This window comes from Tupaia chinensis, unplaced genomic scaffold, assembly GCF_000334495.1.
Source record: "Tupaia chinensis unplaced genomic scaffold, TupChi_1.0 Scaffold142716_1, whole genome shotgun sequence".
In the NCBI taxonomy this organism is placed as follows: domain Eukaryota; kingdom Metazoa; phylum Chordata; class Mammalia; order Scandentia; family Tupaiidae; genus Tupaia; species Tupaia belangeri.
In genome coordinates this window covers 6,520,474-6,534,491 of record NW_006202562.1, presented here as the reverse complement: position 1 = coordinate 6,534,491, position 14,018 = coordinate 6,520,474, and the positions used below count along the sequence as shown (strand labels likewise).

Below are 14,018 nucleotides of genomic sequence, written 5' to 3'. Positions count from 1 at the left end.
CCGCCCAGTTAGGACTGTGCTTTTTAACTGAAGAACAAGCCTAATGCATTAATATTGGAATTGGGCAGAAATTAAAAGCCATGACAAAATTATGTAAATCCCAGCTAATCTTGCTAGAGCACTAGAGAAAAATGCAGTATAAATTCTGAAGAATTAAATTCAAGAGGAAAAAAAGTCGTGAAAAGATTATTTTGGAGAAAACAGCCAATTTGTAAACCTGACACAATGAACTCATTATCATCCTTTGCCTCATTATCACAAACATTTTTTTAAAGAATTATTTTATTATTTAACTTTATTTATTTATTTTAATGTGGCCAGAGAGAGACAGAGTGACAGAGAAAGAGAAAAGATGAAAAAGCAAGCCACCAGGTCTGGGACTCAAACCGTGGTCAGCCATGTGGGAGTGCAGCACCCCTAACCACCATGCCACCTGCCAGCCCCTGTGAACTTTTTTTTTAATTCAAAATCTTATAGCCAGGGTTTTTGCTTCATCCTGTGTTCATTATTTATTTTATTTGTCATATTAATTGAGTGAGATCTCTGATTTAGGTTTAGAGGATAGTGTGGTCGTCCCTGACGGCAAAGTGCTCAATGGTTTTCTGTGAATTCTACTAACCAGGAAATTAACCAGCTAAACTGAGGTTTGCTCCCCTCTGTTTGCCTCCTTCCTCTCTGGAGGAAGTTCTGACAAGACCTGAGAAATAGGCAGGAGTAAGACAGAGAACTAGAATAAGCTAGAGAACCAGCCCCAGCCATCTGGGTAATCGGCTCCCTAAAACTCCAGACTTGACCACATCATAATAACAGTGAGTATGCAGCAGGCCAGATCCAGCTGAGCCAAACCAGATTCCTACAGGGACTGAGCGGAGGGCTAGCAAGGAAAAACAAGGTTTGGCAGGATGCTTGGAGCTTCGTTTCACAAAGGCTGGTCAGAGCTGCAAAACAGAGACATGGTGTGTTCCAGCATCTCACTTTTCTCCCTGCAGACTGGAAGTCAGAAAGCCCTGAGCCCACCCCCAGGTTAAATTCAGCACCAAAAGGAAGTAAGGTAAAGTCTCTGGTTTGAAAGAGGGTCGAGCCAGGCGTCTCAGTGGATTTAATGCACACCCTCCAAGCCTCTGGACAGGGAAGGCGTGCTCGTGGCTATTGGAGTGGAGTCAGGGTTTCGTATGTGGATGTCTCCCAGAGGCCAGCCTAGGAGGGACAGTAGATGTGCTCCTGACTATGCATGGCTTCCATTTCCTGTCAGTTTGTTCCCAGCTGGGGAGAGCAGGTGGCATCCTGAAATGACCCCTCGTTTCAGTCTCCTTCTTAGGCCTACACACAGGGAACTGGTCTCCTTTCCTCTTACTGCCTCTTGCTGCCAGCTCCCTGGTTATGCTGTCTCACCAGAAACTTGGGGCAGGAATAGAAGCCATAGCTTAGGACCGCCTGTTTCCACCTCTGGCAAGACCCCTCCATGTAAAACCAGGTGCTGCCTGTACTTGGGTCTGTCTGCCCCACCTCCAGCCCCCCACCCCCTCCACTTATGGGCAGCATGTGACTTGGGCACCCACTTCCCCAATTGTTTTCTCATCTGGAAAATAGAAATAATGTAGCACTTCCTTGGCAGCCTTACTGTTTTTTTTGTTTTTTGTTTTTTTGTTTTTTGAGAGGTTTTCGCTATAGGGCACATGCGCTCGCCAGACAGACAGAGAGAGACAAAGAGACAGAAAGCGAGAAATCACCCCCCAGGGGGGATGGCCACGCCGCAATCCCTTCTCCTCCATTCTCCTCTTGGGATCTTGGGTACGTACGCACACGTGCCCGGCGTGAGTTTTAAGCCACCAGGTCCAGGACACGAACCGCGGTCGACTACATGGGAGTCTAACAACATAGCCATTATGCTAACTGCTGGTCCACTGTTTTAAATAAGTTAAAGCACATGAGCATCGGGACTGGCAGGAACCATGGTGGTTGAGGGTGTTGGACTCCCACATGGCTGACAGCAATTCAAGTCCCAGACCTGACAGCTTACCTTCTCACTTTCCCTCTCTCTCTCTCACTCTGTCCTTCCCTGGTCACATTTTTTAAAGTAAATACATAAATAAAGTTAAATTAAATCATTCTTTTTAAAAACATAATTATTTATTTCATTTTATTTATTCATTCATTTAATTTGACCAAAGAGAGAGAGAGAGAGAGGGAAAGTAAGAAAGCAAGCCACCAGGTCCGGGACTCGAACTGTGGTTGACCATGTGGGAGTGTCCAGCACCTTAACCATCATGCCACCTGCTGGCCTCAATAAAATCATTCGTGGTTTTTTTTTTAAATAAATATTTATTTTATTTTATTTTATTTATTCATTCATTCTCCACCCTGCGGGCCCCACCAATAAAATAATTCTTAAAAAAAAAAAAAGAAAGAAAGAAAGAAACAGAAACAAAAACAAAAACAGCTATGCACATCTCCCAGGCCCCAATAAAATAATTATTAAAAAAAAAAAAAAAAAAAGTACGAGCATCTCCCAGCACCTAAGGTCTAAATGAACATGGACCCTGATGGTGAAGAGGACGTTGATAAGGACATTGATACTAACCTTCCAGGGAAAGGAAAGACCAAGCTGGTCATGGCTTTTCCAACAAATCCAGCCCCTTCTGGTTCCCGTAAATTCCCATCCTGCCTCTCCTGAAGTGGCTGCTCCAGTTCCAAGCACTATGTAGCAGTCGTCTGTTCTGGATTTCCCAGGGCCCCCCTGAGTTCAAATATTCTGTCATGATAATGTTTTTCCTTGTAAATTATTTCTTCTCTCTCAAACCACCTGCCTCTCCTGAAAAGAACAAGTGGAAAAGGCAACCTTTCGGTGGAAAGCATAAGCTCCCAACGAAGCCTGTGTCTGCCCCGTCCTGGCCTGTGTCCACACGCTGCTTGTTGCCTTCCATACTGATACAGAAAGCAGCCCTTGTCCCAGTGTGCGCCATCCAGAGAGCCACGGCAGGTGGGACATGCAGCCCTCGCTCACTGCCTTTCCCTGCTCCCTGCAGGTCACTATCATCGGTTACACTCTGGGGATCCCTGACGTCATCATGGGCATCACCTTCTTGGCCGCCGGAACCAGTGTGCCCGACTGCATGGCCAGCCTCATCGTGGCCAGACAAGGTGGGACCTCCAGTGGCGATGGGCATTGAGGGGAAGGAAGGAAGTGCTCCCTCCCTGGAGGGTCCGTGTGGTGATTAACGGGGCACCAAATCCCAGCTTGGAGGGAGCAATGGGGGACTTCAATGCTAAGTTGGTCCAAAGGTTACTTGGGGTCAGAACAGGAAACGGAGTCAGAAGATTCCACTCTCGAGGAAGGCAGAGATGTTTCCAGGACAGTCCCATCTGGAGGGTGTATTGCCATCCTTCTATAATTAAAAATAGTAACAAATTGGGATCCGCAGATGGTGTAATGGTTACATTACTGGACTCCCACATAGTTGACCATAGTTCGAGTCCCAGACCCAGCAGCTTAAAACTCACTCAAGCTGTGTGTGCATACATGCTCGAAATCCCAAGAGGAGAATGGAGAAGGGATTGTGACATGGCCATCCCCCTGGGGGAGTGATTTCTTGCTTTCTGTCTCTTTTTCTCTCTCTGTTTCTTGGGCAAGTACTCGCACCCTAGAGAAAAAAAAGAAAAGAAAAAAAATAGGAGCAAATTAGTGATGGCTAACCTGAGCAAAGCATTTTAGGTATGTTATCTTATTTAATTTGAACAACTCCATGACTAGGGACCATCCTACCTCTATTTCTTTTTTTTTTTTTTTTTTTTTTTTTTTGGGTTTTTTTTTTAGGGGCACATGGCCTCACACGAAGGGCACATGCGCTCACCAGAAAGAGAGAGACAGAGAGACAGAAAGCGAGAAATCACCCCAAGGGGGAATGGCCATGCCACAATCCCTTCTCCTCCATTCTCCTCTCGGGATCTTGGGCATGCATGTACATGGGCCCAGCATGAGTTTAAGGGACTCGAACTACAGTCAGCTACATGGGAGTCCAGCAACATAGTCATTACATCAACTGCTGGTCCCCCTACCTCTATTTCATGTACAAAGAAACTGAGGCTTAGAGGGGTCAGACCCCATGACTAATTAGGGTCCACTCAGCCACAGCACCCCACAAAGTAGTAGTTGCCAGAGGTCAGTTTTCAGTGTGTGACGGGCCCTTCCCACTTTCAAAACCAATTCACATTCACCTTCCCAGATGGATGCCCATATGGCCAGGCCTCTCAGCACCCTCTCTCATTTACATGCCTGACTTACACTGGAGGGCATTTATTTTCCACATACACGTTGTGTAGCTACGACATTTCACAGCGTCCTCTAGAAGGCTTCACAAAATTCTACTGATTACATTATTTTTTAATTAGTTAATTTATTCCTTCTGAGAGAGAGGGGAGAGAAACCCCCAACACGGTCTCGATGCCATGGTCCACCCCTAATCTCAACCAGCCCAGGTCACAGGTACACATGCCAGCATGCCCAAGGAGGTTCTGGGACATGAACCCAGGACCTTGCCCATGTGGGTGCAGTCACATTACCACTGCACCACCACCAGGCTCCTGATTCCATTGCTTTTTGATGTCACTCAGTTATTCAGAAGAATTGAATGCAGCATGGAGCAGGTGGGAGATGATAGGGAACGTGTGTGAGCCGATGAACTCGTGGGCCTCTCTGTAGAAGAGGAGTTAACTGTGGAGTTATTCCTTCCTCTAAGAAAGTCTCAAAACGTACAGAATTTGGTTTTGTGAATCACTTAGGTTTAGTCAGTGAGCATATTTGAGGTGAAGGTCAACATTTCAATAGAATGAGTATTTCTGAGTTTCATAATCAGTGGCATTGTCATCTTCTACCTCAGTGACGGCCTGAGAGAACCAGGTATGTGAGCTAGCAAAACTGCTCTGTGGCCATCAGACCGAACGCGGGGGAGTCCTGAAGGGGCCCTGTGTACTGATGGCATCACCTCCCTCACTCGAGTGACCTCTTGTCCCGGCAGGGATGGGGGACATGGCCGTGTCCAACTCCATTGGGAGCAACGTGTTTGACATCCTGATTGGCCTGGGGCTCCCCTGGGCTCTGCAGACCCTGGCTGTGGATTATGGATCCTACGTAAGTGATTTTCTCCACAACTTCTCCTTAGGGGGCCTTGGTCACTAGGGCTTTGTCACAGAGCAGAGGAGGTGTGGAAATGGTTACCCTGAGTGGGGAACAAATGCTCCTTGTCAAAGTCCTTCCGAAGTCAGGCTTATGGGGACAGTCAGAACTTTGGAGCAACGGTCAGCAAACTCCCTCTGTCAAGGACCGGATAGTAAAATATTTGGGGCTTTGTAGGCTAGGTGATCGCTGTCACAGTTATTCGACTCTGCTATGTGGAAAAGCAGCCATAGATACATAAACAAATGGGCATAGCTGTTTCAAAATGGCTTTATTTGTAGAAACTGAAATTTGAGTTTTATATAATTGTCACATCATGCTATAGTGCACTTCTTTCTATTTTTTTTTCTGCCATTTAAAAATGTAAAACCCGGTCTGGTCCCATGCTCTATAGGTTAAGAGAGCTAGATCACACATGGTCAACTGCATAGTTCAAGTCTCGGTCCCGACAGTTTGAAAAACACCAAGCATGTGTGGATGTGTACCCCAAAATGTGTGGATGTGTACCCCAAATCCCTCTCTGTCTCTGTCTCTCTCTAATAAACTCACACATCCTCTGGCAATTATTTTTAAATGTAAAAACCGTTCTTTATTCTTGGGCTATGCCAAAACAGTTGGGGGTTCAGATTTAGCCATGGGTCATAATTTGCCAGTGCCTGCTCTGTTCTATTTGGACTCTCATCTAGTGTATTTATATATATTTGTATATTTGGACTCTAATATGTTTGGACTCTCATCTTCTTACATGTTAAGCAATGCATGAAAGAGACACTGAAGAGAGCAGTCATTCAGGTTGGCCACTGAAAGGGGGTCGTGATTGGGTGGTCACAGGATTCCAGATGACCTTCCTAAGTTGTGCAGGCCAAAGAATGGAACTGTTGTCAGGCTCTCATGAATTGACTCATGTCAACCAAATTCACAAGAGTTTTGATAGATAGGCTGGAATATCAACAGATGATAGTAACAAATGGTAAGATATATAAGGCCAGGGGGCCGACAGGTGGTGTGGTAGTGAAGGGCATTGGACTCCCACATGGCCTACTGTGGTTTAAGTCCTATACCTGGTGGCTTGCTTTCCCACTTTCTCTCTCTCTCTCTCTCTCTCTCTCTCTCTCTCTCTCTCTCTGTCTCTCTCTGATAAAACTGAAAAATAATAATAATAAATAAAGTTAAATAAAATCATTCTTTAAAAAAAAAAAGATATATAATGCCAGGCAGAACGTCTATTTATTTTAAATGATTTATTCTTTGTATTCTTGAGAAAGATCTTACATGGGATATATTTTGGTGGTCCCACAATCACCTCAAGTTTAGTGATTCACCAGGAATACTCACAGGACTCAAAAACAGGTTATATTCATGGCTCAGGCTTGTTATAACAAAGGATATGGTGTAAAAGTAGCAAGAACAGACCAGAGAGGTCAGGACAGGCTTTCAACTCCTTCCCTACGGGTTTGCATGGTGTGTGCATTTTCCACAGCTGTGAACTGTGGGGACAGATGTGAGATGTCTCTGTCCAGAGCTGTCCACTGGAGTCTGAGGCTTCCAGGGAGGGCTCGTCAGGTAAGTCCGCACCTGCTGCACGAACAGCTGTAATAACTGAATGGCAGAGCCCCAGCATGGATACCAGATACACGGACACAGCGGGAAGCTTGCTAAGCAGTCCCGACAAGCAGCAGCAGCACCCGCCATTGCTTCAGGTGTGCAAATCAGCATCATCAGTCAGCGACATTCCAAGCACCACATTCCCAAGGATTGGCCAAGGTTCAGCCCGGGTTCCAGGCTCCCCTGGAGGCATAAAGGATTAAGTAGCCAGACCTGCTGTGTTAACATTTCCCACACAGAAGTTAAAATGATTACTTCATTTGTCAGAAAAAGTATTGTCAGCTATTATATTGCACAGCCCGAAATCCCACTGGAGTAACCCAAAAAAGGTTTGTTTCTTACTCAGATTTCATCACAGATGTTCTCATTCTGACAGCTCCTAGGGACTTTTTCAAGCAGAAACTAAAGGATTGGAACTTATTTTATCATATATTGGGTCGTCAGAAAAGTCATGATGGAAAAATGTGACAACCCAACAGTTCTACCATGTTAGAGTCCTTCCTTCTCCTCCAGCCAAACAGAAAGCAGAGAAAACAAGAGCATGAAAGATGGTGCAGAGCATTTTTAAAGCTTATTTATTTCTCCCATGAGTGAGAGGAGTAAGGGGGGGGGGCACCTCTAACAGGTGCCAACCCCTCAGTCCACCACCCCCAGCCTTCGGCCAGTCACAGATCATGGACACACATGTACCTGGCATCCAGGGAGGTCTCCAGACTTGAATTGAGAACCTTCCCATGTGGTATTGCCTCACAGAACTCTGCATTTTATCATTGCACCACCATCCAGCCCCATGTGGTGCTTTTTCTTTTCTTTTTCTTTCTTTCTGATTTTTTTTTTTTTTTTTTTGACAAGGTTTGGAAGTGGTCTGTGCCCATCTGGGCCTATTCCACTGCCCAGATAAGTCACTGTTCCCACCTACGTGCGGGAAGAGTCTGGGTCACTAGTGCAGCTGTGTACCAGAAAGAAGAGACACAGATGACAGTGGGCACCAGCAGTCCCTCCGATCTGGCTTGTCTGGTTGAGAGTGGACTCCAGACAAGAGAGATTTGCTGAATAACCTTTCACTGGTGTTACTAAGCTACCAGTGTCCACTGTATCCACCCGTATTGTGGGGTTTCTCCCTCTTTCACACAGACCAGAGAATGAGGTTGACCTGCCCCTCCTGTCCTAATGGTGCTGGACACACTGACCCATCCTGGCTCCTTAAACTCCTTTCTTTTTCTGGTTAACACATCTTTCCCACACCCCAACTGAGAGCAAATTACTCATTGTTTTGAACGTCTCATTAAGGTTGGCTTGCTGCTTCCTGAAAATATAAGTAACCTAGATTTTGTTTGTCCAATGCTTAAAGGATCTCTTGGGGGTTTTCTACAACTGGCAAATCAGCATTTTTACTTTTTCTTTTATTTTCAGCTGTAATATATTTTTATTTATAATTAATCACTGTACATCCTTACAGCATACTTAATTATTTTTAGCATGAATACAATGCATATTAGCCTAGTCCAAGATATTACCATACACACTTATCATCAAGAGATACCTTTTCATTTTTGTGTCTGTTAGATGTTCTTTCTTCACCTGATTCTCCCCCTTCTGCTTCCCAACACCTACCCTCTCCTATACTGTTTCTAGTATCTGCAGTTGCCTCCCACTGTTTTTATAACTTCCAGTCTTTCCATTTCTGCCATAGAGTGCAGACATTCGGTATATATTAAACAGGGACACATAATGCCTCCTTCATAGTCTGGCTTGCATCACTTAGCATTAAGTCTTCATACTGGTCCATTTTGTATCAAATACCAGTGTCTCATTTTTTATGGCTGAGTAGTATTCCATAGTGTATATGTGCCACATCTTTTCAATCCATTCATCTGCTCTTGGACATTTGGGTAGATTCTATGTCTTAGCAATTGTGAATAATGCTGCAATAAACATGGATGTGCCAATGTTTTTCCTGTCATTTGGGTAGATACCCAAAAGTGGAATTTCTGGGTCGTACAGTACTTCTACTTGTAGGCTTTGAGGGACTTCCATATTTGCCACAGTAGCAATACAAGTTTATATTCCCGTTCAGTGTAGGAGGGTTTCCTTTTCACTGCAGCTGCACCAGCACTTATTATTTTTTTTAGTCTTAGCCATTCTGACTGGAGTTAAGTGGTATCTCATTGTGGTTTTGATTTGCATTTCCCTTATGATAAGAGATACTGAGCATTTTTTTCATAAGCTTCTTGGCCATTTATATGTCGTCCTTGGAGAGTTGTCCATTCAGCTTATTTGCCCATTTTTAATTGGATTATTGTGTGTGTGTGGGGGGGGGGTAAACTGCTTGAGTTCCCTGTAGATTCTGATTATTAGTCCCTTATCTGAGGCACAGTTTGCAAGTACATTCTCTCATTTTGAGGACTGTCTCTTCACTCTAATTATTGTTTCTTGTGTTGTGCATAAACCTTTTACTCTGATGTAGTCCCACTTGTCTATTTTCAGGGTTATTGCCTGTGCTTTGGGGATCTTATTTAAGAATTCTTTGCCTACTCCCATGTCTCCAAGAGTTTCTCCTGTGTTTTCTACTGTAGCTTTCTGGTTTCAGGTTTTATGTTTAGATCTGTGATCCATTTAGAGTTGGTTTTTGTTGATGGTGAGAGATAGGGGTCTCCAGTTTCATTTTTCTGCAAGTGGATGTCCGTTCTTCCAGGACCATTTGCTGAAGAGATTTTTTTTTTCTCACTGGATTGTCTTGTGCTCTTTGTCAAAAATCAATTGGCTGTATGTTTTGAGGTTTATTTGGGGATTCTCTATTCTGTCCTATTGGTCCACATGTCTGTCTTTTTGCCAGTACCATGCTATTTTGATTATCACAGCTTTGTAATATATTTTGAGGTCAAGAATGGAGATGCCTCCTACTTTATTCTTATTGCACAGTATTGCTTTGGTGATAGAGGGCCTTTTAGGATTCCAAAGAAATTTCAGATTGTTTTTTCAATTTCTATGAAGAATATCTGGTAATTTAATCAGAATTGTATTAACTTGTAGGTTAATTTGGGTAAGGCTGACATCTTGATTATATTAATTCTTCTAATTCAGGAACATAGGATGTTTTGCCCCTCTTTTGTATTTTTTTTTAATTTATTTTTGAGGCTTTCTCAGTTTTCTTTGTAGAGATCTTTTTTTTTTTTTTGGAGAGGTTTTTGCCATAGGGCACATGTGCTCGTCAGACAGACAGAGAGACAGAGAGGTAGAAAGCGAGAAATCACCCCCCAGGGTGGATGGCCACACCACAATCCCTTCTCCTCCATTCTCTTCTCGGGATCTTGGGCACGCACACACATGGGCCCGGCATGAGTTTTAAGCCACCAGGTCCGGAACGTGAACTGTGGTTGACTACATGGGAGTCCAGCAACATAGCCATTACACTAACTGCTGGTCCCCTTTGTAGAGATCTTTTACCCCTTTGATTATGTTTATTCCTAGATATCTCTTTTTCTTTTTTTCTTTTGTGGTTATTGTAAATGGGATTACTTTCTTTAATTCTACCTCAGTTTACTCATTATTGGTGCATAAAAATGCTATAATTTTTTTTCTCTTTTTTTTTTTTAAGAGAGAGATTTTTGCTATAGGGCACATGCACTTGCTGGAGAGACAGAGACACAGAAAGCAAGAAATCACACCCCCCACCCCCCACCCCCCCACCAGTGGGATGGCCATGCCTCAATCCCTTCTCCTCTAGTCTTCTTTAGGGATTTTGGGCATGCTCTTAAACATGCCCAATGTGAGTTTTAAACTGCCAGGTTCAGGACTCGAACAGTGGTTGACTGTATGGGAGTCCAGTGATGCAACTACTGCGCCATCTGCTGTTCCTTTTATAGATTTTTTTTCTTTGTTGATTTTGTATCCTGCCACTTTACTGAATTCACTTACCACTTCTAGGAGTTTTTTGGTGGATTCTTTTAGATGTTCTATCATATCATCTGCAAATAGAGATCATTTCACGTCTTCTTTTCCTATTTGAATGCCTTTTAGTCTCTTGTCTGATAACATTGGCTAGGACTTCCATTACTATTCTGAAAAGGAATGCAGAAGGTGGACAGCCTTGTCTTATTCCAGTTTTTAGTGGAACCATTCAGTATGATATGTTAGCCATGGGTTTGTGATATACGACTTTTATTAAGCTAAGTAATGTCCCTTCTATGCCAATTTTGCTGAGAGTGTTTATCATGCATGTATGTTGTATTTTACCAAATGCTTTTTCTGCATTGATTGATCTGATCATATGGGTTTTTTTTTATCTTTCCTTCTGTTAATGTGATGAATTACATTTATTGCTTTGTGTATGTTGAATCACTCTGTATCCCTAGAATAAAGCCTACCTGGTCATGGTGTATAATCTTTTTAATGTTCTTTTTCTGATTATAAAATTAACTCATGGGCCAGTCAGTGACATGGTGATTAAGGCAGCTGGATCCCACATGGTAGACTATGCTGTTCAAGTCCCAGACCCAGCAACTTGAAAAACACAACAAGTACATGTGCATACATGCCCAAATTCCTGAAAGAAAGGAAAAAATAGAGAAGGGATTGCAGAGTGACCATGCGCCCAGGAAGGGCACTTTCTAACTTTCTCTGTCTCTGTCGAATAACAAAAATAAAATAATACAATAACTTATGTACATTATATAAAGTTAGAGAAAACTGTGGAGCAGTGCCTGCCTGATAGAACTTTCTGTAGTGATGGAATGTTCTCTAGTTGCACTGCTACAGTATCCGCCTGCCACATGAAACTTGTCAGCACTCATGTAGTCAGTGAAGAACCGAATATTTCAATTTTATGTAATTGTAATCATCAAAATGTATATAGCCAGCCATTTGTGGCTTATGGTTGCCTACTGGACACTGTATTTTAAAAGGATGAAATAAAAATCATCCATGGTTGGGACTAGCAGGTGGCATGGTGGTTAAGGCACTGGACACTCCCACATGGCTGATCACAGTTCAAATCCTGGACCTGGTGGCTTGCTTTTTCCTCTCTCTCTCTCTCCCTCTCTCTCTCATCAAATAAATGAATGAATAAATAAAATTTTTAAAAAATCATTCATAGTCTCGGGAACCAGCAGTTAGCGTAATGGCTATGTCGCTGGACTCCCACGTAGTCGACCGCGGTTCGCATCCTGGACCCGGTGGCTTAAAACTCACGCCAGGCACATGTGTGTGCATGCCCAAGATCCCGAGAGGAGAATGGAGGAGAAGGGATTGTGGCGTGACCATCCCCCCTGGGGGTGATTTCTCGCTTTCTGTCTCTATGTCTCTCTCTGTCTGGTGAGTGCACACGCCCTATAGCAAAAAGTGGGTGCCCACGCCCTAAAGCAAAAAGCCCCTACAAAAAAAAAAAAAAAAAAAAAGAAAAGAAAAATCATTCATAGTCTAATCCAGAGATACCTGCTATGATCTCAGCATGTTTTTCTCTTTCTAGCTGAGATTACCCTATACTGAGATCAGCCTATATCCCCTGACAATTTTTCACATTGCCTTCTATACTTTTTATTTTAACAGACACACTTTACTTAAAATCTCATTAGAAACATAATCTTCAAAGGTGACCTAATATTTAGGTAAGTGGATGTTCAAAAATCTATTTGACCAAACTGCTGCTCTATAGATGTTGCTTCTGAATTTTCACTGTTGCAAATAATCATATTGCAGATATCTTTGTACATCAATCTATCAGGTTTTACAGAGCTATAAAGATTGTACATGGGACCAGCAGTTAACGTAATGGCTATGTCACTGGACTCCCACATAGTTGACCATGGTTCACATCCTGGACCCAGTGGCTTAAAACTCACGCCGGGCGCATGTGTGTGCGTGCCCAAGATCCTGAGAGGAGTATGGAGGAGAAGGGATTGCGGCGTGGCCATCCCCCCGGGGGGTGATTTCTACCTTTCTGTCTCTCCGTCTCTCTGTCTGTCTGGTGAGTGCACGCGCCCTATAGCAAGATTGTACTTAAGTTTATATCCACATTGCAAGTGATCTCTTTATATTATTTTCCAAGAGCTGGAATTATTAAGTAGTGTATTATTTTTCAAAATGGCAATATTCCCTACATCTTCTGTTTGTTTTGAGAGAGTTTTTTGCTATACGGTACGTACATTCACCAGAAAGACAGACAGACAGAAAGTGAGAAATCACCCCCTGGCGGGGCAGGGGGGAGCAGGCCACGTCACAATCCCTTCTCCTTCATTCTCCTGTCAGGAATTTGGGCACACGTATACATGTGCCCAGTGTGAGTTTCAAGCCACGGGGTCTGGGACTTAAACCGCAGTTAACCACATGGGAATCCAGCACTTTAACCACTCACCGCCTTCTGCCCCCCCATCTTAATTTGTCCAGTTCTATTACTTCTTGGCACTCTTTTATTCTGATCACAGGAAGGTCTGTGAGGACGGACACCAAGCCTTTCATATCTCTGTCCTCCTTGTGGTGCACAGTATGGAGCAGGTACATACAAGCCATGAGAAACGTGTTGAATGTTGTGGAACCCATGAGTAGATTTTCCATTGCATTTACCTTAGCTTCCATCAAATATTACCTTTCATACGTAGAAGGACACTGCAGGTCCAGGCTGAGATATGAAGATATGGATAGGCTCATAATTTGATGTCCCTTTAAAGGGCCAGCCAATGGTGTAGTAGTTAAGGCAGCTGGATCCCACATAGGCAGACTGCATGGTTCAAGTCCTGGCTTGAAAAACTTACCAGAGCGTGTGCATGTGTGCCCAAAACCCCAAAAGTAGAATTGCAAAAAGGGATTGTGTCATGGCCATCCTTCCTGGAGGGTGTTTTCTCACTTCCCCTCTCTCTGTCTCTGTCTGTCTCCAATGAGTGCATGTGACCTATAGCAACAACAACAACAACAAAAATAAATAAACACAGACAGAGTCTTGCCATGTCTTGGTCCTTCTGCCTCAACTTTCAAGAAGCTGGGACTACAGGCCCACACCACCATACCCAGCTTTCTTATTGGACTAAGAATTGAACCCAAGCCTCCTATATGGCTTCAACCTGTGGTGTGGCAGCAGCTTACGAACACATGCCACTGTGGCTGGGCCCAGACCTATATTTTTAAAAATCATTGGTTCAACATTTATTTAGTTAGTTAGTATTGTCAGAGGGTGTGCGTGCTCCCCAGAGAGGGAGAAAAAGAGAGAGAGAGAGAGAGATACAGCATCCCCTAATGAAGCATAGTC

At 43.6% G+C, this 14,018-nt stretch overlaps 1 protein-coding gene across 1 annotated transcript in view; it reads left to right on the top strand.

Moving 5' to 3' along the window:
• Positions 1-14,018, top strand: part of SLC24A3 (solute carrier family 24 member 3) — a 530,173-nt gene that overhangs the window by 492,654 nt on the left and 23,501 nt on the right. Inside the window, exons 13-14 of the mRNA XM_006163634.2 lie at positions 3,027-3,141; positions 5,016-5,128. Of these exons, the coding sequence (XP_006163696.1) occupies positions 3,027-3,141; positions 5,016-5,128 (228 nt within the window). The remainder of the gene's footprint in view (positions 1-3,026; positions 3,142-5,015; positions 5,129-14,018) is intronic.